This window comes from Aspergillus japonicus, assembly GCF_003184785.1.
Source record: "Aspergillus japonicus CBS 114.51 unplaced genomic scaffold BO86scaffold_32, whole genome shotgun sequence".
NCBI lineage: Eukaryota > Fungi > Ascomycota > Eurotiomycetes > Eurotiales > Aspergillaceae > Aspergillus > Aspergillus japonicus.
Genome location: NW_020291669.1, coordinates 79,096 through 104,859, shown reverse-complemented (window position 1 = coordinate 104,859; position 25,764 = coordinate 79,096). Strand labels below are relative to the sequence as shown.

At 51.8% G+C, this 25,764-nt stretch overlaps 5 protein-coding genes and 1 non-coding gene across 6 annotated transcripts; 5 read left to right on the top strand and 1 right to left on the bottom strand.

Annotated features, from left to right (window-relative positions):
* The first annotated feature begins 426 nt into the window (after positions 1-426).
* Positions 427-5,786, top strand: BO86DRAFT_390077 (pentafunctional protein ARO1). The gene is made up of 3 exons (XM_025672301.1): positions 427-5,371; positions 5,436-5,480; positions 5,543-5,786. Exons 1-3 carry the CDS (start codon positions 695-697, stop codon positions 5,579-5,581), a joined length of 4,761 nt encoding a protein of 1,586 aa, XP_025526592.1. The 5' UTR covers positions 427-694; the 3' UTR covers positions 5,582-5,786.
* Positions 5,787-9,556: 3,770 nt separating this feature from the next.
* On the top strand, positions 9,557-10,395 carry BO86DRAFT_390076 (uncharacterized protein). Its single transcript, XM_025672300.1, has one exon. It carries the CDS (start codon positions 9,728-9,730, stop codon positions 10,238-10,240), a length of 513 nt encoding a protein of 170 aa, XP_025526591.1. The 5' UTR covers positions 9,557-9,727; the 3' UTR covers positions 10,241-10,395.
* Positions 10,396-13,066: 2,671 nt separating this feature from the next.
* BO86DRAFT_122122 (stress-regulated transcription factor RPN4) lies at positions 13,067-15,484 on the top strand. Its single transcript, XM_025666019.1, has 2 exons — positions 13,067-14,091; positions 14,158-15,484. Exons 1-2 carry the CDS (start codon positions 13,185-13,187, stop codon positions 15,396-15,398), a joined length of 2,148 nt encoding a protein of 715 aa, XP_025526590.1. The 5' UTR covers positions 13,067-13,184; the 3' UTR covers positions 15,399-15,484.
* A 3,841-nt stretch (positions 15,485-19,325) lies between these two features.
* Positions 19,326-19,432, top strand: BO86DRAFT_t173. Its single transcript has one exon. It is a non-coding gene; the product is annotated as a tRNA-Met (tRNA).
* Positions 19,433-23,033: 3,601 nt separating this feature from the next.
* On the bottom strand, positions 23,034-23,929 carry BO86DRAFT_390073 (histone H4). Its single transcript, XM_025672299.1, has 3 exons — positions 23,842-23,929; positions 23,468-23,743; positions 23,034-23,403 (listed from the first exon to the last, which is right to left on the bottom strand). Exons 1-3 carry the CDS (start codon positions 23,849-23,851, stop codon positions 23,378-23,380), a joined length of 312 nt encoding a protein of 103 aa, XP_025526589.1. The 5' UTR covers positions 23,852-23,929; the 3' UTR covers positions 23,034-23,377.
* Positions 23,930-24,729: 800 nt separating this feature from the next.
* hhtA (histone H3) lies at positions 24,730-25,344 on the top strand (the record flags this gene model as incomplete). The annotated part of the gene is made up of 3 exons (XM_025670708.1): positions 24,730-24,754; positions 24,898-25,005; positions 25,067-25,344. 3 exons carry the CDS (start codon positions 24,730-24,732, stop codon positions 25,342-25,344), a joined length of 411 nt encoding a protein of 136 aa, XP_025526588.1.
* Positions 25,345-25,764: the final 420 nt, after the last annotated feature.

The following is a 25,764-nucleotide window of genomic DNA, read 5'->3' as shown; positions in this document are numbered from 1 at the left end:
GAGCTGCACTAGACTAGATTGACTACCGGTACGTAGTTTTAGTGGCCGGTAAGTTAGGGACGGAGGGACGGCAGGACGACATCGGAGGCGGTCACCTTTTTCTTTCCTTTTCTCTGTGTAATCGAGGTAAGTGTATGGCACACACGAGTGAGTCAGTCAGTCATTTCTACCGTGCCTGGATTGGGTGGAGCTGCAGACTTCCCCCTTCTCCTCATTCCTTATTCTTCTTTCCAATTTCTTGGTAGAAGTACCCTTGCCTTCTTCTCTCCAATTCCTCCATCTTATCTTTTCCATTCTCTTGTGTCCGCTGTCCCTTCCATCCCCTCCATCCCGCCTTCTTCGGTCTCTCTCCGCCGAGCCCCGCCGCCGAGGGGAATCTGTCCGCTTCGCCGGAGTCATTGGGCTCGAGAGGTACGTACGACTAAAGTCCTTTTTTTCCCTCGCTCTCTCTTTTCTTCTCTTCTATCTTCTTGCTGCTTTTTCGTCTCAATCCATTCGGCTCAAGCGCCTCTTTTTCTCGTCTCTCCGATCGCATCTTACATTCTCGCCCACGAGAAAAGTCGCCATCGGTCAAGTCCGCGTCGGACCTACGCCTGACGGACATTTGCAATTCTATTTCCCCAGCATGAATTAAGCACAAACGCAGTCTTTTCCCTCGAATTAACATATTCTTCGACTCTTAGCCGTTCTCAAAATGTCCGAACCCACGAAAATCAGCATTCTCGGTCAGGAGAGCATCATTGCTGACTTTGGTCTCTGGCGCAACTATGTCGCGCAAGACCTGATCACCAATTGCTCCTCCACCACCTATGTTCTCATCACGGACACGAATATTGGTTCTATCTACACTCCCGAGTTCCAAAAGGCTTTCGATGCTGTGGCCGCTACCGTTACTCCCTCCCCGCGTCTGTTGATCTACCAGGTCGCCCCCGGTGAAGTGTCCAAATCCAGACAGACGAAAGCCGCCATCGAGGACTGGATGTTGAGTCAGAGCCCACCATGTGGCCGGGATACAGTAGTCATTGCTCTTGGCGGAGGTGTCATTGGAGACCTGACTGGATTTGTCGCTTCTACCTACATGCGCGGGGTCCGTATTGTACAAGTACCCACGACGTTGCTCGCCATGGTGGATTCCTCCATCGGTGGGAAGACTGCGATCGATACACCGCTGGGAAAGAACTTGATTGGCACGATCTGGCAACCGACCAGGATTTACATTGACCTCGAATTCTTGGAGACCCTCCCCGTGCGCGAGTTCATCAATGGCATGGCGGAAGTGATCAAGACGGCAGCAATCTCGAGTGAGGAAGAATTCACTGCGCTGGAAGCCAACGCAGAAGTGATTCTGTCGGCTGTTCGCCAGGAGGTCAAGCCTGGCCAGCGTCGCTTCCAGGGAATCGAAGATATCATGAAGGCTCGTATTCTGGCGTCTGCTCGTCACAAGGCCTATGTCGTGTCCGCTGACGAGCGTGAGGGTGGTCTTCGCAATCTGTTGAACTGGGGCCACTCCATTGGTCATGCCATCGAGGCCATTTTGACCCCTCAGGTCCTCCACGGTGAGTGCGTCGCCATTGGTATGGTCAAGGAGGCTGAATTGGCCCGTCATCTTGGCATCTTGAAGGGTGTCGCGGTCGCTCGTATCGTCAAGTGTCTTACCGCCTACGGATTGCCTACGTCTCTGAAGGATGCGCGCATCCGGAAGCTTACTGCTGGAAAACACTGCTCCGTCGAACAGCTCCTCTTCAACATGGCCCTGGATAAGAAGAACGACGGTCCCAAGAAGAAGGTCGTTCTGTTGTCTGCTATCGGGCGCACATACGAGCCCAAGGCTAGCGTTGTTCCGAACGAGGACATCAGTGTCGTTCTTGCTCCGAGTATCGAGGTGTACCCCGGCGTCGCGCCGGCTTCAAATGTCGTCTGTACCCCTCCAGGCTCGAAGAGTATCTCGAACCGAGCATTGGTCCTGGCTGCTCTCGGTTCGGGTACCTGTCGCATCAAGAACCTGCTCCACTCGGACGACACTGAAGTCATGTTGAACGCATTGGAGCGACTGGGAGCTTGTACCTTCTCCTGGGAGGAGGAGGGGGAGGTTCTCGTGGTGAACGGCAAGGGGGGTGATCTCCAAGCAACCTCTACGCCGCTTTACCTTGGTAATGCGGGAACGGCTTCGCGCTTCCTCACTACGGCCGCTACCCTTGCTACGCCTGGCGATGTTGACTACAACATTCTTACGGGTAACAACCGCATGAAGCAAAGGCCTATCGGTGACTTGGTTGATGCGTTGACCGCCAACGGTGCGTCCGTTGAATACGTGGAGAGCAAGGGCAGTCTGCCTCTTAAGATCGCCGCCTCTGGCGGATTCGCCGGAGGTAGAATCAACCTTGCTGCCAAGGTTTCATCGCAGTATGTGTCTTCGTTGCTTATGTGCGCGCCTTACGCCAAGGAGCCGGTTACCCTTAAGCTGGTGGGCGGAAAGCCCATCTCGCAGCCCTACATCGATATGACCACGGCGATGATGAGATCCTTCGGCATCGACGTCCAGAAGTCCACCACTGAGGAGCACACCTACCACATCCCCCAGGGGCGCTATGTCAACCCTGCTGAGTATGTGGTGGAGAGTGATGCTAGCTCTGCTACCTACCCTCTGGCCATTGCTGCCCTGACTGGCACCACCTGTACTGTCCCCAACATTGGTTCGAAGTCTCTGCAGGGTGACGCCCGCTTCGCAGTGGAGGTTCTGCGCCCTATGGGCTGTACCGTTGTGCAAACTGATACCTCGACCACTGTTACGGGTGCACCCGGTGGTGCCCTGCGTCCATTGCCTAATGTGGACATGGAGCCCATGACTGATGCTTTCCTCGGAGCGTCAGTGCTGGCAGCCGTTGCTCGTGGTGAGGGTTCGAACCACACGACTCGCATTTACGGTATCGCCAACCAACGTGTGAAGGAATGCAACCGCATCAAGGCCATGAAGGATGAACTTGCCAAGTTCGGTGTCGTCTGTCGTGAGCATGATGATGGGCTTGAGATCGATGGTATTGACCGGGCGACTCTCCGCCAGCCTGCTGGTGGTATCTTCTGTTATGACGACCACCGTGTGGCTTACAGTTTCAGTGTCCTTTCTCTTGTGACCCCTCAGTCGACTTTGATCCTGGAGCGTGAGTGCGTCGGTAAGACCTGGCCCGGCTGGTGGGATGCCTTGAAGCAGTTGTTCGGTGTTAAGCTTGAGGGTAAGGAGCTCAAGGAAGAAGAGGTCTTGGCTCTCACGCAAGCCGAGAAGTCCAGCGCATCTGTTTTCATCATCGGCATGCGTGGTGCGGGCAAGACTACCAGTGGACAGTGGGTTGCGAAGACTTTGAACCGGCCCTTCGTGGATCTGGATACCGAGCTTGAGAAGGCGGAAGGCATGACGATTCCCGAGCTTATCAAGCAACGAGGCTGGCAGGGCTTCAGAGACGCCGAGCTCAATCTTCTGCAGCGCACCCTGAAAGAACGCGCGACCGGATACGTGTTCGCGTGCGGGGGTGGCATTGTCGAGATTCCAGAGGCTAGGAAGTTGCTTACTGACTACCACAAGACCAAGGGCAATGTCCTGCTCATTCTGCGTGACATCAAGCAGGTTATGGACTTCCTTCAAATCGATCGTACCCGCCCGGCCTATGTTGAAGACATGATGGGTGTGTGGTTGCGTCGCAAGCCCTGGTTCCAGGAGTGCAGTAACTTGCAGTACTTCAGTCAGACGGCGAGCACTGGAGGTCTCGCTCGGGCGTCTGAAGACTTCAGACGTTTCTTGAAGGCCGTTACCGGAGAGATTGACAGTCTCGATATCATTAAGCGTAAAGAGCACTCGTTCTTTGTCTCTCTCACTCTCCCTGATCTGCGGTCAGCGAGCGACATCCTGAAAGAAGTCTGTGTAGGCTCTGATGCAGTGGAATTACGCGTCGATCTGCTGAAGGACCCGGCCTCGGATGACGAGATTCCCTCGGTCGACTATGTGGCCGAGCAGATGTCGTTCCTTCGTAGTCAGACCTCACTTCCTTTGATTTTCACTATCCGTACCAAGAGTCAAGGTGGTCGCTTCCCCGATAACGCCTATGATGAGGCGAGAGAGCTCTACCGTCTTGCGATCCGGTCTGGTACCGAGTTCGTAGACCTGGAGATCGCTTTCCCTGATGATTTGCTGCGCTCGGTCACGGAATCAAAGGGCTATTCCAAGATCATTGCCTCTCACCACGACCCCAAGGGAGAGCTTGCGTGGGGCAACATGTCCTGGATCAAGTACTACAACCGCGCGCTTGAATACGGCGACGTGATCAAGCTTGTTGGTGTTGCTAAGACCCTTGATGACAACACTGCTTTGAGGAAATTCAAGCAGTGGGCCGCAGAGGCACATGATGTCCCTGTGATTGCCATCAACATGGGCGACAATGGACAACTCAGCCGTATCTTGAACGGTTTCATGACTCCGGTGTCTCACCCCAGTCTCCCATTCAAGGCTGCTCCGGGCCAGCTCTCTGCGACCGAAATTCGCAAAGGGCTCTCCTTGATGGGCGAGCTCAAGCCTAAGAAGTTCGCACTCTTTGGAACTCCGATCTCCCAGTCTCGATCTCCGGCTCTTCACAATACGCTTTTCGCCCAGACGGGTCTCCCTCACGAGTATGGCCGTCTAGAGACGGCCAACGCTGAGGACGTCAAGGATTTCATCCGCTCTCCTGATTTTGGAGGTGCCTCGGTCACGATCCCTCTGAAGCTGGACATTATGCCATTGCTGGACGAGGTTTCCTCTGACGCTGAGATCATCGGCGCAGTGAACACTATTGTGCCCGTTTCGGCTGGTCAAGACAAGCCTGCTCATTTGGTGGGCTACAATACGGATTGGCAGGGGATGACGCTGTCCCTTCGCAACGCTGGTGTGTACGGCTGCAACGGAGATGCCAGTGCCGTGGTCATCGGTGGTGGAGGTACGGCTCGTGCAGCCATCTACGCCCTTCACAACATGGGCTTCTCCCCCATCTACATTGTCGGACGGTCTCCGGCCAAGCTCGAGACCATGGTGTCCACCTTCCCTACTAGCTACAACATTCGCATTGTGGAGTCTGCCGAGTCGCTAGACACGATCCCCAAGGTGGCCATTGGCACTATCCCCGCCGACAAGCCCATCGACACGGGCATGCGCGAGACCCTGTGCCACATGTTCACACGTGCTCAGGAGGCTGACGCTGACATCGCCAAGTCCGTGGAGAAGGTTCCGCGGGTGCTCCTCGAGATGGCCTACAAGCCTTCTGTGACGACCCTGATGCAGCTGGCGTCCGACGCTGGCTGGCACACAATCCCCGGCCTGGAGGTTCTCGTTGGCCAAGGCTGGTACCAGGTATGATTCACTCTAAGGGATCCTTGTTTTCTGCGCGAGGGCTGACTAGATTTTGCGTGCTTAGTTCCAACACTGGACCGGTATCTCGCCACTCTACCAAAATGCAAGGGTATGTTTTAATCTAATCGGAGCTGAAAGCAAAGGTCCATTGTGGCTGACAATCTATATCAGGAAGCCGTGATTGGATCGCCCAGCGCCGATTCTGCATGAAGCACTCTGTCTTGATTCCGAACTTTTGGGAAGGGGGGCGACTAGTCGTCGCTTAACCCCGGAGATCTGGTGCATCTCGCGAGGATGGATGTATGGTGTGCGCACCTCGAAAGTAAAAAGCCTGCATTATTGTTCGGGAATGGTTCTTCATCAAAACAAATACAGTTTTGATTATCTCTAAATATGACAGTAATATAGATCAATGACCAATTGCAATCTGTCACATGGTCTCCTATACTCCCCTGTCTCTCGTTCACCGGTCACCGCTAGAGAAGCGCGCTGCGTACTATTGTGGATTTCCTCTCCTCTCGGCTCCCTTGGAACTTGCTGCGCCCATCTGTATCCATCAGCACTAGCCCACCTGTACCAGATGGTGTCGAGTAGAAGAGACACAAGGACATGAGTCACGTTGACACCTACCTTCTCACGATGGTCACGAGACATATAACGTGACCAATTGGTTGGGACTTAGCGTGATACCGAGTATAGTGTACAGTACATGTTAGAGAGCCACAAAGTCGACCCACAACTGGAAGCGGGGTAAGAAGATGCTGGGTGGGATGTGTGCAGTACCATCTGCTTCGACACGTGTCCTTGCTACTCATAATTGTCTCCTCAATTCGAACTCAGCAGGTCCCATCATCATGTTTGAGACAATCCGCGGAGCAGCAGGACAATGTCACTGTACGGTACATGATTTAGTAGAAAATGTACATATACATACTATCTCGGGTAGGTATGAGGTGGAAAAACATATACAGTATACGTACTGTATACTATTAATAGCACCCACCCATTCGGTGACTTGCCCACCTGTAACTTAGTGGTAAGGTAGTTGGTAACTTACGGCCCCTCGTACTCGGTACCATCACTTTTTCCTTTGCGATCAGACGACCTTTTTTTTTTCTTTTTAAGCGAACAGAGAACACAACCTGATTTCCCTTGCTCTTTCGAGAGCACAAAAAGATCTAGATCAGGCTTTGCGAAATAGATTGTCGAGCAAGTTATCTATTTGCGAACCGATCAACATACCTATACCTACAGTCTGACAGTAAATCAAAAAGGTCTAGATGTTTGAACTCTGGAGGGTCCGTCCGTCCGTTCGTGGCCCCCCGGAATCTAGACCGCGACCGGTCGGGAAAAGGTGCGAGTCCACTGCAGAGTCCAGACCCTTTCGCCGTGGTTTAGATTAGATGCATGCCATCTGATTTCTGATTCCTGGGTTCTGCGCGGAGATATTGTTCATGCGGGTTGTGGGTTGTGTGCTGCGCACTTGTTGGCATGGTGTGAGGGTCTAGATTGTGTGTGTTTTTGTTTTTGTTGGGGAGGGTCTTGTAGTGAGTACTGTACGTGAGTGGGTGTGGGTAGGTGGGTTGAGGTATGTACTGTGTATGTTATGTGTGCTATGCAGTTGACGTCTGCGTTCGAGTCTCGAAGGTGAAGCTGCGTGAGAACTGAGGATGTTATCGACTGGCTGATATCTACTTTGGTATCAATACTCAGTCCAAAAGGATGGGTGGGTGGAAGGAACGTTCAATTCAGCCTTTTATGTACCGTATATACACTCTGTAGGTCTAGCTAGTATGACAAGTTTATCAACGCCGCCACCACCACCACCACCGACACACTTTATCTGATTTCGATCGCTGTGAGACACCAGCATAGACCACTGCTGAAGGGACGATAAGAGAATCGAATGAACAATTGGCGGGGTAAAGTCTCCCACCATCGGGGACAAATCTTCCGTCGTACCCTATTTTTGTCTCATTGTACGAGGAGGGTATTACGAGATCTGATTCAGTTATGGTTTGATTTGGTTATGTTGTGACTATCGTGTTCGATACTACTAGAAACATCGAGTGGAATCCGGATCATATCTGACATTGTTTGTCGTGTCACCTGAGACATTGTTTCCCATCCTGTTGGGTAACTATGGACTATCGAAAGACATTGACTGCAATTGTTAGTAGGAGACTACTAACTTAACGAGAGTGGTTCAAAATCGATCGGTCGGCTTGTCGGTCGAGAACGTCTCCGCCCCCATGGAAAAATGTACGGTACAACTCACAATCAGCTACACTACACTAGTAGTAGTCTGCGAGCGACCGATTGCTCAGCCTCTCCAGTGAGATAGATCTAGATGCCAATATTTTTTTTTCCCGGAGGTTTGTGTTACATATCGCAAGATTTTTCGGGGAAGGGGGAGGGGAACAGTGCAATAGTTCTGTGCAACCTTCTTCTGTACATCGGCAAGGAAGCGCGTGCCGTGATGCCGAAGATGGGGGAGATGGGGGGGGAGCCCACTGTGCCACGCCCGCCAGGACTCCCAGGAGCCTGGTCTTGCTTGATCTGCCGGGCCGATGAATGACCCAACGACTACGTGAGACCACCGATTGACTTTGATAGGTAACACTGGCTCGCGGGACGACAACTCCCATTGTAGGGAAACTAATTCCCACGTATCTGGATCCGCGGGATGAGTTATCTACGAGCAGAATACCTCGTACTCCAAAACTACGTATACATTTTCTACTTTATTTTCGGCGACGTGGATTGGGAACCGCGACTATCCGACAAAAAAAAAGTTTCTTCAGCATCGCATAATGATGATGACTCGAGGCTGGAAAACCCTCGACATCGAGGTAGACAGAGAGGGCTTAGATCCTGCTTCCTGCTGCGACGGCAGCTGAGAGATCTCTTGGAGAGCTAGCGAAGAAAAAATTTTCTCTTTCCCTTCCATGTCGCTACTGGCTGAGGGTAAAGTTCCTCGGAAGTTTTGAGTACTCAGTAGCTCGTTCGATCTATACTACCTTGTGATAGGCGATGCAAGATACCTACAAAAAACGGTTTTCCTCCGTCTGGGCCGAGCATCCGGCCAATGGACTGGCGGGAGTGCTGCAGCCTGCGACAGCACTCATGGGGAGGGCAGATTTTTTTTTTTTTCATTTCAGCTGCACGGACCCCGATTCAGCCATCGTGGCCCAATTTTAGCAGGATTCTAGAAGGACACCAGAAAAACTCTAAGCGCGCGCCGGAGGGGCCGACTGTCCACTAGTCCTGTTTTGGGATGGTGGGTGAAAAATAAACCGCCTGTATGAGCCGAAGCCCTTCCTTGTCGGAAGGTAGGGTTGCGTGCAGTGCGTGTACAGTACGGATAGTACGGAGTACGGCGTACGGTGTTCCGTTAGGCCCAAACTTACACCTCAGGCTGCCCGCATCCCCGACCAGGTAGACTAAGGTATTATTCAGCATGGGTCATCGGAATCCACTTTTAGGGACAATCAGAAAAAGGGAGCGAATCCTTTTTCCTTACCGCGGAGATCGGCACCATCCTTTCCCCCCTCCCCCTCCCTACCTACCCTACCGAGGCCCCACGAATAAGCTGCCATTTCATCGGTGGCTGTGGCTGTGTCTGGACGCATGACCAATCACATCTGCTGTTCTACACCCATTGCTGCAGGGGTGCGAGGAATTTTGGGGGGGGAGGGATGATGGAAGGAAAAAAATCTCTGCTTCTCTGCATTAGTGTAGTGTCCGTTCGCCCTACTGGATTTGCGAACTAATGTCGAAACGGGAACAAGGAACATGTGGCAGGCAGGGGGGGGTGGTGGTGATGTGAAAGGGAAGAGTTTGCCAACCCGATGAGTATAAGGTGCTGACTTTTGTGATAATTCCGCACCAATGAGAAACTTTTTTTATTTACCTCCAGGGGCATCATACTCTCGTTGATGAAATTTCCAGTTTGTACTGTTACGGTTTCGTAGTTCTAGGTTTTCTATTGTCTTGCATGCAGTTTGAGTTTTCTTGTTGCCGTCGCAAAACAATTGCGCATATGGGAACTTATCCGGTTCTCTTGGGGGTTTTTTTCTTTTGACTTTTGCTTTGCCTTTTCGGCTCGTCTGTCCGGCAACGTGGGCTCATTCTGAATGGCATGACGGGGAGGATTTATACTTTTTTGATATCAACTTTTAGACTCTCGTGCAAAGTCCCCAACTTGGGGGAGGGGAGGGGAGGAAAGGGCTCAGCTGGGTTTTGTGGCTTGCGGCCGCTATGCTGGACCATCTACCGTACCTACACTAACTTCCATAGCTACTACTCACGGGCTCTCTTTTCCCCAGAGAGAGAGCGAGAGCAAGACCCGGTGGTATGTACCGCCCACCACTGGTACCCGTTCTCCAGACCCGCCGGGTCCCATCACCCTTCCCCCCATTGTGTTGTCCAGCACTGTGCACCATCCAGCCAGGGCTAGCTACCTTAGTAGTACTCTTCGGATCGAATACGATCGGGATTCTTCCCCTTCCTGGAAAGCCTGCCTGCAGGCTTTCACATGAGTACGACTGGATTACGCGGCGGTACTGGGGGGTATGTAATGCGCAATCGAGGGCTGAGCCCCAGGCAGACGGGTTTCCCTGCTCGATGAATGGCTTTTTCTTCGGGGATATACCGGTGCTCGCATTGGGACGGTGTGAGTTGCCACCGCAGTTCAGCTGTCTCGGTACGGAGCAAGCACGCGGTGGGTCGAATGGCTGGCTCGGTGGCCCGGGGGAATGGGAGATCTGGACATTGGACGAAGCAGGAAGCTCTTCTGACAGCAGCAGCATTGGACGTGCTTCGAGCATGAGTGGAGCCGGACGGGCCCTTTTGACTCTTAAATCGTAGCGAGCTTGCAGCGTGCGCGAATCACAAGGCAGGGCTTGTGTCTTATGTCCTACAGTGTGGAGTGATTTCTTGTCTCTCGGATGAAGTAGTCCATGGGGCTGCCACGAGCTGGACTAGCAAAAATACAAGTACGTTGAAGGGTAGAGAGATGCGACCACCAAAAACACGAGGAGACGTGTCCACTTCCCTGTTTGCCTTTTCTGCTTATCGATTGATCCCAGAAGCATGTGAATGTTGCGGATTGAGCAAGCCATTGAAGATGTTTTTGAGTCAGGAACAGCTAACCCATGCGCCACATCATGTCATGTCACCTCACACCTCCAAGCACATAACGAGCTCCAGTAACATCCTCCTATCTCCGGAGTATATCTCGTTGTAGGGAAAAAATGTATTTATAATCGTACGACGTCCCTGGTAGTGATATGGATTCTGTTTGTAGTGAATCTCATTCATGACTCATATGTAGACTGTAGAAAGGGAACTGAGGGTGACCCATTGGGACTGTGGCTTATCTCCGAAGGGCCGATATAGGAGATCTGATTCATTGTGACCACCTCAGTAAGACTAGCATCGCAACAGAACCACGGTAAGCAAATACAGGTGATACTATCAGACAATGGACAAAAAGAAAAACAACCCCCAACAAGTTATCAGCTGACCCGATCACGCATAGGACCGATGAGGTTCTTGTTGCATAGCCCGACTTGTATCGCACCGGCCGAGAAAGTGCAGGGCTCGGTTCAGAGATGCCGCAAGAATCAGGCTACTAGCGCAGGCAGGGCGAGAAGACCCGAGGCCGGGGTAGGTAACTAACGTTTTAGTCTTGTTTGGTGGTGTGTGCAACATCAAATCAGTTAGTCAGCCATTATTGCCAGCTTACCGGCTGCGGCCTGTATTTCGTCCGAGTCTCCGCCGACCTACAGAACTCAAACGACTCAACCGAAAGGCCGAACCGGCTGGAATACTCATCAGCCATTATAAATGATGCATTAGCAACAGGAAAGAGAATGCAGTAGCGCTCACTGGAAAAGCGCCCTGATGACCAAGATCGTATCCCCGGTCAAGTCCGTCCGTCCGTGGAGTTACTAGTTTACTCCGGTTGACTCTTGAAAGAACTACGCTACGTGTTGACCACCAATTAGTGATATTACTAATAATGAATAACTTGGCTGATACCGGGATACACACTAGCCACAAGCATTTGTGGCGCAGCTAAGGTGTGGCTCTCACAGATTCCCCATCGCGAGTCAATACCTACCTAGTACGAGTACCTAATCATAGTGGAGATCGACTCTCCTTGGGCATCTGCTGGCTGCAACCAGCTAAGCAAGGCGCTGATGATAGGGCATGGATCTTCACCCATTGACATGCGCTGTAATCTTCAACTGTCGAACATGTCATCTGTAAGGGTCCGCTCAAAGAGATACACGAGATCGGATCGACCACGGCATTTTCGTTGAGTGGATTGGTTGGTTTAGTAGGTTACTTTGTTGTCTCTGAGGAATGCGTGTGGCTTAGCCATGACCACTCAAGCGTTGATTGGTTGCCCTAGCGTGCTCCTCGGTTGCTATTATCAGGCGCAAGCAGAGAAAAAATTTGAAACAGACACATTATTGTTCCCTACGCTAGCCGAAGAGGAGGGTGGGTGGGTGGAAAAATCCTCCATGATTGTCTTTGTCTTTTTTGTTTTTGTTCTCCCAGGCTGAGAGTCATCGCACTAGCAGCCTGACTCAATGTTAATCATTCACTAGAGCGTGGATTCTGGTATGATCTGGACTCTTAGTACCCTCCCCGAAGAGGATCCGGTCACCCGGTCTAGCTCCTGAGTCGAATTGAGTCGAGTCGTAGCGTAGGTCAGCCAGATGGTCTGAGACTGTCAGTCAATTGTGGCTTGTATGCAAGTACTAAGGGACTAAGGTACTAAGATAGTAGTGTCAAGAACGCGCGAGTCGTGAGAAAAATGGGAAAAGTTTGGGTCGACTGGGGGTGGGAACTGCCTAAGGCCGGACTGGCCAGCGAGTCCCCCGGACGGCGGACAGCCATGCAGATCGAGTCCGACTAAGTGGAAAAAGTGGATGCATTCGTTTTCGGCCGCATGACGGTACGAAAGCGTAATATTACCGTACATGATTACCAGACCCAATCCTGAGGATCGGCGGACGGCCGGGATAAGCGTGGGAAGGATGACTGTCGGCGATTGCCGTATGTAGTTTCTACCTTAGTCTGCTCTCCTTCCTGCAGGGCTAAACGTCATTCTCATACAAAAGGAATGAACCCTCCACCACCACCCCCCCCCCCCCCTCTTAAGCTATGAGTATTATTCACCCACCCATCATCTTCTTCTATATCAATCAGATATTTATTATCCCCTCAAGTCGCCTCCCATATCTTCTCTGATCTCAACTTTGATCTATACTCTCTCAATCATCTGAACATTCATACTACCCTCAATACTCAACGGGTATCCTTGCTCATACATAGTACGTCCACCCGCATACTTACGTCGACTATTCTCTCTTCCTCTCATACTTCCTTGACCTGATCTTTGCATCATTGGATCAGATCCAACTAACCATCCATTTGTGAACCTTAGGTCTCTCATCTCAACCACGGTTCCCCACTCAGCTGAGCCTCTCGATCGGTTTCTCTCAGCCTGAATCGGTCTCCCTCTGCCCGACGTTTCCAGACGCTTCGACCTGTTTAACATCTACTTTTGACTCTGGACCATCCGCTCAAACTTCCAACTCTCTCGTTGACTCATTCTTCTGATTGCAATTGCTCAGCAAGTCTTTCTAACACTAACGATCTTGGCCTCTTCGAGACTTTTGGGGGCCCTTGTGCCAACTTATCTTCATTAAACTCTCGACGTCCCCGGGTGGCAAACCCACCGTCTCCAGTCGGCGTCATCTCTACTCTGACGTCCAACCACGACACAAGCAACATTATGTTCATGCACCCTGCCGTACGTAAGGGTTTTATCACTGAACCAACTTCTATCCCGTTCTACAACCACCAAGAGCCCGTTTGCATACAAGACGACCAGTTCCTACCTGAATACTCACAAGAGGGTGTGTACCATCAGCCTCGACTTCAGACTCCTTTCCAGTATCACCCGGACTTGCAGTTCGTCTCTCCGCCATCTTCCGCCCCTTCCTCTCCCACCTCCTCTCCCGCCTCGATCGCCTCTCACTACCCAGCCACGGCGGTGGCCGCGGATTACTCTTCAGCTGTCTTTGACAGCAACTCCTTCGAGGCTCCTTCGATGACACCTTCCTCCTCGTATAACCCCTCGATCAGCTACCAGCACTCAGCTTCACCACAATCTCAGCCCTACTTCTTTCACCAACCATACTACGACGACAACGCGCAAATGTTGGCGCAGCACTCCGCTCCGAACAACCACGGCTGGGATGGCAACTTGCAATTGTTGAACCCCGCTCGTATGCAAAACAACCTGTCGCGCATGCCCCAGTTTAACACCGACTCCCAAATGAAAGTTGCCTCCAGTCCGTCCTCTAGTCGATCAGCCCCAGCAGGCAGCTCTTACCAGAGGTCGAATGGCCAGTCGAAACCACTTCCCACCCCATCCCAGACTCCCGTGCAGAACTCGATTCTTGCAGGGTCGTTCCAGGATGGCAACACAGCTGACGCAGAGTTCGCTATGAGGCGGGCTGTTATGGAGCAGCAGCAGCAACAGAAACACCAGCAGTTGCACCAGCAACAGCAGCAATATCAGCCTCGCCACCAGCACCAGTCCAGTGATTACTCGGTGTCAACTGTGAGCCAGAACTCACCAGTTACCCCCCAAACAGGCTTTGAAGAACTCGATGAGTCTTCGAAGACCACCAATGGTGAGAACCGGTTTCCTGGCGTGGAAAAGTGGATGGATGATTACTTACATCTCGATTCACTTTCAGACTACACACACCAGAATCCGAACAACCTGACGATTGGCATCCCGAAGCTCAACCGTACCATCTCTGATATCTACCAGGATGAGCTGTACAACCCAGCCTTGATGCCCACGCCACAGGTTCCCAAGCAGTCTGCCAATCAGCAACAAAACATGCTTGCTCCGACATACCGCAACGTGATTGCTGATAGACTGCAAGCTGCTAACCAGGGTCACCTTTCTGCACGGTCACAGTCGCCTATGGGGAGCATGCATCGGGATCGCTCTCCGTTCCGGCAGAACTCCCCCATGGCTGCAGAGTACAACAGTGCTGGTTTGCAACACCCGCAAATGGCGACCAGCGTGCCTGGGTCACAGAATGGTGTGAGCATCGCCCCGACCTCCCAGAATGAGCCCAAGACGATGTCTCCCAAGGATGCTCTGCTGGACTTCAATGAAGGCGATGACTCCGATCTGCATGCCCCTGGAATGCCGCTGTTCCCCCCCTCATCCCAGCCCGATTTCAATCTGGGCGATGCGCTGGGTGGATTGCGCCGGGAAAGCTCCTCTTCCTACCAACCCACCCAGAACTTCACTTCTATGGAGTCTTTCCCCGCGCAATATGCCACCCACATGGCTGGACAGCAATATCCCTTCGGCCAGCAGCAGCAGAGTTCCCGTCAGGCACAATCCCAACAGAACAGCCTCCTGCACCAGACTCCTGAGTTCCCGGCCTCGTTGCCCCGCTTTGAGTCCACTGGAAGCGAGATTCTTCCCACGACCGAAATGACATCTCCTCAGGGTCAGCCCAGAGTGGCCCTCCAGCCTGTCAAGGTGGAGATCCCTCGACCTGAGAACACCTCGTCGGACAGTGGGACTTACACCTGCACCTATCACGGTTGCACCCTACGGTTTGAAACGCCTGCCAAGCTCCAGAAGCACAAGCGTGAGGCGCATCGCCAGACCACTCCTGGTGGACATCTTATCGGGCGTGACAACTCGGCCCGGAACTCTCAGGCCGGCCCTCACAAGTGCGAACGCATCAATCCGTCTACAGGCAAGCCGTGCAACTCCATCTTCTCTCGCCCCTACGATTTGACCCGCCACGAGGACACGATCCACAATGCTCGCAAGCAGAAGGTTCGGTGTCATCTGTGCACGGAGGAGAAGACCTTCTCCCGCAACGATGCGCTCACCCGGCATATGCGCGTGGTGCATCCCGAGGTTGATTGGCCCGGCAAGCAACGTCGCAGAGGCAGAGAGTGAAGCTCTAGTGGATCTGTTCTCTACAGCGCTAGTGGATATGGTTCAGTCCCCACGATCGTGACAAACAGCGAACGACAAATCCCCTGTCTCAGGGAGGGGGGGAAGCTGTTCCACCGTCCCGAATCGTGGGCGACGGGGCTTGAGTCAAAATGACGCGCGAAAGCCTCCGACGTCATAGACTAGACCCTAACGGGTAACGACTCGCTAACGGGTCCGGATCGACGGAAGAGATTTCCGCTTTGGGCGACAGCCCTCGAGGCCTTGCAGCCTGAAGCATCAACCATGACATCATCGGCTCCCGAATTGGACCGATAAACCGCGATGTGAACTCATCCAATTGTTCTTTTCTATCTATCGCATTCAACCGTTTGATGACGTACATGCTTCTCTTTCTGTGTTCATGAGCCAGCCTTTGGATTTTTTTTTCTGCATCTCTAGATTTCTGTTTGTTGTCATTGGGTCATGGGGGAAATGGTTGCATCAAAAGAAGCAATTTGTTCATATGGGATGATGATACTGTGATTATCCTCGTCACGCTTGCGCAGCTGGATCTGTTCAAATCTGTTTTGTTTTATCCATGCGAGGGACTCAAATCCTTCGATCATGTTGTACTATACTATACTCGACTGTGTACGATTGTTACGTTTATGATATGTCGCACGTTTGTTGGTGATTGCGAGTTTTTTTTTTTTTTTTTTTGCATTGGGATGGCATGGTGTGGGTTTTTGGCCTTGGGTTGCAAAAATGTCCATATACACGAAAGGCTTGTACAATAGCTTTGTTTGATTGTTTGGTGGGAAATGTACAAATATGATTACCACACGAATCTCGTTCGCTTATTGTGTAGAGAGTGGATTTACCTCATATGAATAGATGAATACGAGAGCCGCCGATGACTCGTCAATCCACTTGGGCTTGAAGATAGATGACCCATCCATGCCTCATTCTACCAGGTAAGGTCGAACTTGTACCTTGAAGCACCGGGAGTCGGAGTCACTGCCTAATCATGACTGCCGGTGTCATTCATGGGCAGGAGAAGCTGAGCTGAGCTATGGAACCCGGGTGCTCCATGCACACACACAGGCCCCTCCGTCACTACAGTGACTGACTGACTACTGTACCTAACCCCGACCCCGGCCGGGACCTGCATTTGGGTAGGGTTACACAAGTGAGAACAAAGAAAACCGAAAACACACAGAAAAAAAGAACAAAACAAGATGAAAACAAAACAAAATTAAGAGAAAACACACCGGGAGAATTTCGGTGATGCGGCAGGCAGGCAGGCAACATGCTAAGCTGTCTTGTGTGTCTGTGATGTATGAGTTACCTAGTACCGTCTGTACCCTCGCACTGTGTACTGTACCTAGTGACCTACCTTGTCTGTGGTACCCCCCCCCCCCCCCCAGCAATACAGAGTAAGGTTAGTTGGCTAAGGTAAGTTAAGGTCAGTATGTCATCATTCCGTGACCTGTTTTGGCGGTTGTCACTACCATGGAATTTCGAGGGGTCTAGCAAGGCCGGATCACCCTCGAATTTCCAGGCAATTGACAGGGCGAAATGACCAAAAAGCAAGCTTGAGTTGGGGAAATTGAACTCCTCGGATAGGTTGTTATAGATCTAGAGTTGAGGGGGGTGAGGGCAGCATGATCGAGGACGTTTGGGGTACCGGGGAGCAGGGGCAGATGATTCTTAATCTACATCATACCTACATAACATCATACATTTTCGGGGTAATTTGTTGGGACTGGTGGTTCTTGATTTTGGTCATCTGCCTTGGTTTTGGCGGGGGTGTACGTATTTTCTGTTTGTGTGTTGATGAGGGTGAAAGGTCTTGGCTTTGTTAATTATGGTGATGGATGGGTGTTGAGAGAGAGTTGAGAGTTGGTATGTTGATGTTCGTGCTTGGGTTTGGGGATGGGTGGTTTGTTTGGTTGTGGTTCTGGTTTTGACTGTGGTTTGGGTGGGTTGCGAATTGCTGCTTTTCTGGTGTGCGGTACACACAGCTCGGCTTTACCTTACGTTTCCGCGTGCGCTTACACTGCAGGGGACTGTGGACGGTATACTGTGGACCGTGGACTGTAGATGTAGGTATCCATGATGAGTTGGGTACATACCTACCGAGGTAGGCCGCCTCCTTCCCACTTGGTACTGTACTGGGGAGCATGTACTGTACATCCGATAGTGCTTGCTGGCGCGATGTGCGGTGCAGTGGGCTTGCTTGGGCTTTAACTCGTCTCGGTGAATGGTGAAGTGGGTTCTCCGTCGTCCCGACTTCCTGGACAAAAAGACGTTGGAGAAGAAGCTGGAGCTGGAGCTGGAGCTGGAGCTAGGAGATAGTCGTTCCTGTGGGGAATGTTCGTTCGATGGACTCGGTAGGTAGTACTTTTCTCTGACGTGCCGTCACAATGGAGCAATCAATCACTGCGTCCTCGCCTCTCTTTTCCACCTCCCTTGTTGCCCGTGTGTTCCCCATTGACGAATGGGATGAGATCCGTTTGGTAAGTAAGGAGGGACCAGTGTGATGTACAGTACAATCCACAGGCGGGGTTACTCGAAGGTCTTTTTCCAGACGAGTAATGATCCTACAGACACGAGTCAGTGCGGTGGGTTCTGTTGCTCGTTCAGTAAGGGTAGTTGGGTACTTTCGACATCGGACGGGACGGGACGGGGGGAGGAAGAGGGAGGGGGGGAGGATAGATAGCCTCTGAGCTCATGAGGGTCAAGGGTCGGTAGGGGTTGTGGATGCGAGTCAAGTCATTTCGAAATAATATGTACATCATCATGGGAGTGGAGAATGGAAACGAACGAACCATCTTTCCCCCTCAAGAAGCTTTGGACAGAGGGTGGATGGGGGGGGGCGGGGGGTGGTTGCATGGTCGATTGCCGCGTTTACTTACTCGTTCGGGGTGGAGATCTTCGCGGATGATGGAAATATGGCCTTATTTCCCCATGTCTGACGCTATTATTGCATTGTGGGAGCTCTCGAGGGGGGGAGGGGCGCGCATGTTATGTTTGGATGGACGGTTGAAGGAGCCAAAATGGGTAGAGAGAGGTGGTTTTTAGTGCTTAGACTGCTGCGTATCTTGGGCTGGGGATTGGGTCGCGCTACTAGGAGTGCATGTATTATACGGATGTGGTTGTAGGTCGGTGAGGTCCAGGGTATGAATGAACAGACAAGGTTCGATTTTGTAACTTTCTCGCCATGAGGTGCTCTGAAACCCGCTCTCCCCGTTTGGGAGGGTCAACGATTGGAGGAACCAGGAACTGTATTTCCGAGGCCGTTTCTTCGGAGAACGTGCCCTTCATCATACCTGGTCAGATGGTACATCCCATACTTTTATGAGGTTGTGAGAGCTATAGTCGTCGCGGGATTGAGTCATCCTAGGTTTAGTATTGATTTCGATCTCGTTAAGCAATTGTAGACCATTTCACTTCAAGCACGGCGCCCAAGTACATACAGTAATGCCATCAATCTGGCCTGCATGCTTACAGACAGACAGACATATATCCTCCTGACTATGAACAGGACCCGGATACCCAAACCACCACCACCATGACATAACTTCTACACTACATACCACCTCCGAGGCAGCAAAACCTTACACCATGCAATCGAAATCGCATACAAGCCACAAATCGCATGATGGTATACGGATCATGTTGATCTCGTCCGTCAACCGATTACACGTACAGTAATGACCTTACCAGGTATGAATGAGGAGTGTAAGGCCCCCGTTTTCTGTGCGAGCTAGTCTACTGATCCGGGACCATACATGAATCCAATTCATCATTATTCGGACAGCAATGTCGATCATGACACCATGGCGCATTGCTGGCTGACCCGCCGATGATGGATGCGGTCAGTACTAGGTATGTGGTCATGGTCGCCGTCTTAGTACCCAACCTTGACGGTCATCTCAACAACTTGTCTCGATGGTGTAGTTGGTTATCACGTGGGTCTCATACTACAGTATGACTCGGAAGATCACTTCTGGGCGATCCCAAGGCCGGGAGTTCGAACCTCCCTCGGGACATCTCTTTTTGCACTTCATATTTGTTTACACTTAAGTTTTTGGCCTCGTCTTGTAGATGAACGGAATGATAGTTTGTGGTGTTTTTGATATCGAGCTGCAGGTGATATTCGTGGAAATCGACAATTGCATCCTATAAGCATATACGACCCGCTGTGAAGCTCATGTTAGAACTTACCATCTCGGGTTACTTTAACAAACCCATGCCGTCTGGATATTAGACTGTGTGGATGCAAGGCCAATGGAGATCCAGCCATACTCCCCTGACTTGAAGAGCAACGCAAGAACTACTAGTATATCATGGATCGAAGCATGGCAGCCAGGCTCTAGTAGGCCACTAGCATCTTTGTCATCTTCGCCGTATTCATTCGGAAGATAGGCACACGGAGGACAGTGAGGTGTCTACGGAGCCTGGGATTGGGTCTCCAGCTCAAGTTAAGAGCACCGACTCCTGAGCACGTATGCTGGCCTGACCATTTCGTATACCGAGACTACTCTCTTATCCATCATCCTGGTCTGTCTCGAGCATGTGCCACAGCATGTATCGAAGGCAGGCGACTGTATCCGCTCTCAGGATCATAGAGCGCCTCAAAATGCATGTTTTGACTCCAAAATGCATGATACTGTTAACGGCCGAACCATTGGGCTCTCGCCAGCATCGTCCGACATGTCCATGAGCGTGGAAAAAGGGCAGTCCCGTAGGAATTGAGGTCAGCGCATCTGTAGACAGTTCTCTCTTACCTGGTGTGCTTGCTCGCGCCAAGCGGTCAACGGCAACCCGGTCTTCACCCAACGTGCCATGATATTCGCATTTTGTACCAAGGCGGCCTGTGTCTGGCCTAGGGTGTTCACAAGGTACCATGATTCAGTCGGTGCACCTCATGGTGAGCACCGTAAGCACCCGCCTGTGCAACGGTTATACACGCATACTCACCGTCTCGCGAATTGTGTAGCCCCCACAAACCCTACCCCCGAATGTGATCCAGGCAGGACTCTGCCCTCTAGCCCAGCTCTAAGTATCGTCCAAAAATTTGCCTCAATGTTTCTAGCATCGTTTCATGCGGGCATGAGCACTATGGGCATCATGTGCAGACGGGGCAACTTTTCGGTGCGATACGCCGCTTCCAGCGGGTGTGGACCATCTAGTGACTGGCCGTTCGGCCGAGTTGCCTTTGCAGAATCACTTGTGGTATTGCTCGTGATTCCGGGGGCCTGGGTGTATTCACCAAATTATCTGGTCATTCGGTCACCAGACCGAATGATTCCAGGTCCCCCGACCGGCTTTGTCCGGTGCTATATGGATATCCCTTGGTCCAGACTTGATCGCGTCTGTCAGATATCTTTCCGGCAGCGGTGCTCTTCGACGAGGTTTCGTCGAGATAGTGGCAGGAGAGGGTTAATACGCCAGTTTGGAAATCTCCAGCCGCCGTCGACGTCGTGGAACTGTTTGCGTGTTCGGACTTATCGGGCAGGACCTATGGTAGCCTTGCAGGATGACAGGCCAGCTAGGAATACCGCGTGATCAATCGCGTTACTTCCTGGTATCCCCGAGTCCCCGTGTACATTGTCCTGCCATCGACATCCTAGTTCATACGATGCTCCTCTGATTAAGAGAGACCAGAACTCGTAAATGACTTAGACCTGGGCTCATCACATTCTGCTGGGCTTGGTAGCAGGGTGCATTCTCGTCGAGTCACAACTTGTCTGGCCTTACGCGCGTCAATGTCGGTCTAGGACGAGTCCATGGGTTAACCGGGCAGAGCAGGGTGTTGCGATCTTCGATGATGCAGTGGTGGGTGTTCACTGTTTCCAGCGATCGTGTATTGCTCGGGTTGATCTTGTGTATTCTGCTGTGTCGGCCATCGCCATGGTCGGACTGGGGTTACTGGTGTTGATCCCGCTCCGTGGAGTGCCCATCCGAAGATTGACCGTTTCTAGACTTCTGCTCGTTCTCCCTTTTGTCTCGACTTCTGGCTCTCTCGGTGGTGTAAAACGCGTCTTCCTTCAAGTCTGCTGGGTGATTGCTAGTCCGTCTGATCTCGGGTTCAACCTGGGCGGTTGGAATGGGTTGAACCCGGGTTGAACCTGCTGACGGTTTGTTCACTCATTTCTCTGGGGCAGAGAAGATTTGGTCGCGTACCTTCTTCCTGTTGATCCATTTGCCGATCATGGTGGATCTTGGATGTGAGTGCATCTATGCTCTCGGTGCCATCGGATCATATCGACACGTCGTGGTTCTTCGCTGCCGTAGATAGGAGACTCGATGTGTGTATCATCCGCGAGTGCTTTTCTGTAGATCGTTTCTGCGACGCGTGGTATCTATGCCCGGGCCTGTCCTGTGTTACTGAGAAGTTTTCAGATCGTGTTTTCGCGATGGATTCCTCTGCGACACCTCGCTATGCCGAATCCCTCGATGTGACGATCCTTTTTTCGCGTTTTCCGGCCACTTTCACGCGACCCAGTCTCGGTGTAGGGTATTCCTTGGTTTGCTGGACCAAGGTGGCATTCCTATGTCGTTCGTTGTAGCGATGGTCTACTGTACGCAGGACGCGTCTGTTCTGGACCCGGGGCCGCGGCGCGGTACGGGGAAGCATGTACTACTGTACGTCATGAGCTTCCTTGTGATTGCGATGTGCACTGTTTTGGATCCGAGTGAGCACTCAGTACTGGCACCGCCTCATGAGTTTTCCGGTGCGTATTTTTGGTCATCCTTGTCCTTTTGCATGCGGATGTTCGTTTTCCGTGGGTGTGCAGGCCATAGTGCAGCGAATTCTTGGGCGGATGAGCCTGTACTGTAGGTAGAGTCGGTGCCAGGTCCCACTCAAGCTCGGGTTGAACCCCGGCGGGTTTTCCGCGGGTCCGGGTCGGCGTCGAGTTGAACCCCCTAGCGATCACTCTACTGATGTGCATGATTACACTCTTGATGTCCTTGCTACAGTGTTAATCTTGCTTCTGGTGGCTCTCTAGTTCATGCTTTATGGCATCCTATGTTTGTATTGGTCTATTTCTGCAATATTGTCGCCATCTGGCAGAGTGTAGGATGGTGTAGGGGTCTACACGGGAGGTCCTCTGATATATATTGTAGCATACCACATCTACCTGGAATATAGTTCTCAGCATTATACCTGATCCTCCACCACAACATACAGTACTCGAAGCGCGAACACCACATAACCAGAAAGAAAACAGTCTAACCACAGTAAAGCCCCTCGAAAGTAGAATATCGAGCTAGATCGGTGTGGGAGAGGGATATCAATTTCGACGTCGCGTAGAACGTCCAGACTGCAGACCAAGAATCAGACGAATACGATTACAGTAAAACAGTTTAAATAGCATGGAAGCGATATTGCATTACTACACCTACAGCTATATGCCAAGTGATGCTCATGAGCTACGATCATACGAGAAGATTCAAAAAAACGCAGCATAGAGAGGGTGGTGCCTGAGGACTCAAACCAACAAGTTGAGAGAGGCCCGCAATCACGCCGCGAAGCGACACGCGTCCCAGCACAACCGAATATGGAAAACGCACAACACAAAAAAGGCCAGAAGGACAGCGACCAAGATCAAGCTACGTAGAGACAGGAGAAATTTTGTTTGAGTTCTTTCGACCGTTTGTATTCATATTCGACCGCGTCTTAGGTAGGTCGCGCGATCGTGTGTAGCCTATGGCACCAGCCGGAAGCATAAAGGCCGCTATGATACAGAAATTGAAGCGCGCGCACTAGCAGACCAGTAGTGGACGCGTAAAAGTAAAATAAAGTGCGATAAAGCAAACCCAGACCCATGGATACTTGTAATAAAAAGATCAAGAACACCCCAACGTCCCAGTCATACCATAAACCAACCCGAAAAAGCAACCCGTCGCGTCACTGCTGCGGAAGGACAACCGACGCGCCGACCGCGCAGGATGGCTAAAAAGAAAAGAGCAGGAAAAGAAGAACGCGTTTAACCACCGAAACCGTAGAGGGTGCCTGAGGGGAGAGAGCAGGTTAGAATGCACTGCATGGAGCGGACGCGGGTTTGGGTCAAACTTACGGCCTTGACGCTTGAGAGCGTAGACGACATCGAGGGAGGTGACGGTCTTGCGCTTGGCGTGCTCAGTGTAGGTGACGGCGTCACGGATGACACCCTCGAGGAAGGTCTTGAGGACACCACGAGTCTCCTCGTAGATCATGGCAGAGATACGCTTGACACCACCACGACGAGCGAGACGGCGGATAGCGGGCTTGGTGATACCCTGGATGTTGTCACGCAAAATCTTGCGGTGACGCTTGGCACCACCCTTTCCGAGACCCTTTCCACCTTTGCCACCTATTGGAAACGCGTCATGTTAGAATACATGATGCAGGAGATGGGATAGTTTTGATCCCCAATGAGGAATCAGGTCTAAGTGGAAGCAATAGACTTACGTCCAGTCATGTTGACGGTTTGTTCTGAAACGGAATTAGAGTTGAATTAAAGTTGGTGAGGTGATGGGAGGTGGAGATAGAATGGGCGATTTAAGCTGGTGATAGATGTTCAGGGAAGAAGGAGGAGAGGCTTCCATGGGACGGGGGATTATTTGTATAGCGAAAGGCAGAGGGCGGGGAGGGCGTTGGAATCACACGCTAAGACCCGAATCAACCAATCAGCGGGCAGGATCCCGGACGGCGGGCTTGATCTGGCCGGCAACGTGACCGAGCAGTGGTGATTCCGCTGCCTCAGACTTGATCTGCCCCGGAATGTCCCCAACCACCGAGATCAACGATCAAAGAAGATCAGAGACATTCTGGCCGATGGCTGCCATTCTACCAAGCATTCTGATAGCCCTTCATCCCTTCCCTGAGGTTGAGATCAAAGAGGTGGCAGGGGGGTATTCTAGATGCGTGATCCTGTGATCCTATTGGCTGACGGGCGGGAAGGCACTCGCTTAGCGCAGGACCGCCTTTTCCCTTCCCGCCCGAAACTGCCTGCAGGCCCTTTGATTTTGCCCGCCAAAAGTGAGACCCGAAATCAGAGCTTATGGTGTACTGCTTTCCGATCGATTTTTGGATCAAAGGAAACGGGCGCTAAGGCCACCCTCCATTACTGCCAATTCACTCACCCACCCACCCTTCCCCCCCCCTCACACCTTACTCCCTCCCAGATCACTACCCACCCTCTCGCTTACTACAAATACCGCCCCCCACCCACCTCCTCCATCCTTCTTACATCTCCCCAATCCCGTCGACACCTTACTACTTCCATCATCGACAACCATCCACAACTTTATCTTTCCATCTCAAGTCGACTTAATTCATCAAACCTAAACATCTAAAATGGCTAGAACCAAGCAGACTGCCCGTAAGTTCCACTTCACCTCACCGTCACTGCCTGTTGCCTCCAAAGGCGTTCGTTGTCTCGCGTCATGGTCGCGACACGTCTCATTCCTTGACCGCGTCTCACCTCACCCGAAACATGATCATGCTAACCACTTCGCTTTACAGGTAAGTCCACTGGTGGCAAGGCTCCCCGTAAGCAGCTCGCTTCCAAGGCTGCCCGCAAGGCCGCTCCCTCCACCGGCGGTGTCAAGAAGCCTCACCGTTACAAGCCCGGTAAGTTCTTTCTCACTCTCAAAGTGACTAGATTATCTCTTCTAATACATTCACCTCACAGGTACCGTCGCTCTCCGTGAGATCCGTCGCTACCAGAAGAGCACTGAGCTCCTCATCCGCAAGCTCCCCTTCCAGCGTCTGGTCCGTGAAATCGCCCAGGACTTCAAGTCCGACCTCCGCTTCCAGTCCTCTGCCATCGGTGCTCTCCAGGAGTCCGTTGAGGCCTACCTCGTCTCCCTCTTCGAGGACACCAACCTGTGCGCCATCCACGCCAAGCGTGTCACCATCCAGTCCAAGGACATCCAGCTTGCCCGCCGTCTCCGCGGTGAGCGCTCCTAGATTCATTTGATCTTCGAATGAGTCTATCTCTGCAACTGGTTGGCTCTTTTATGGGATGGCGATAACGGGGTTTCTTTGCTTTTGCTTTTTCATGACTACTGGCGATACATGATGGGTTTTCTTTTGCGAATTTCACAACGGGTCTCTCGGCAAATGGGTTTTGTGATTTCTCTTGCTGCTACGCAATAAATAGTAAGGCTGCCGAATTTTTCTTCGAGCGGCTCTGGGTGGATTGATGATCATGGCGATGCATCCGTCCGAATATGTACATTACAGATGATTTGATTCGAGAAGTGGCTTCCACTGGAAGCGCCACATCGGATGGCATAGACCGCGAAATGCAGTATCTATGACGATGCAATCCAATCCAGCTTTGTGATTCGCCTAGTGATGATGTTCTATCTCTTCAGCGGTAGACGA

Excerpts from the sequence above, each read along its gene's own strand:
- BO86DRAFT_390077 (XM_025672301.1), top strand. The coding sequence starts at position 695 with ATGTCCGAACCCACGAAAATCAGCATTCTCGGTCAGGAGAGCATCATT. Across the intron at positions 5,372-5,435 it reads TTGGCCAAGGCTGGTACCAG|TTCCAACACTGGACCGGTAT; the intron begins GTATGATTCACT and ends TTGCGTGCTTAG. Across the intron at positions 5,481-5,542 it reads CACTCTACCAAAATGCAAGG|GAAGCCGTGATTGGATCGCC; the intron begins GTATGTTTTAAT and ends AATCTATATCAG.
- BO86DRAFT_390076 (XM_025672300.1), top strand. The coding sequence starts at position 9,728 with ATGTACCGCCCACCACTGGTACCCGTTCTCCAGACCCGCCGGGTCCCA.
- BO86DRAFT_122122 (XM_025666019.1), top strand. The coding sequence starts at position 13,185 with ATGTTCATGCACCCTGCCGTACGTAAGGGTTTTATCACTGAACCAACT. Across the intron at positions 14,092-14,157 it reads GTCTTCGAAGACCACCAATG|ACTACACACACCAGAATCCG; the intron begins GTGAGAACCGGT and ends ATTCACTTTCAG.
- BO86DRAFT_390073 (XM_025672299.1), bottom strand. Across the intron at positions 23,404-23,467 it reads CGCTCTCAAGCGTCAAGGCC|GCACCCTCTACGGTTTCGGT; the intron begins GTAAGTTTGACC and ends CTCTCCCCTCAG.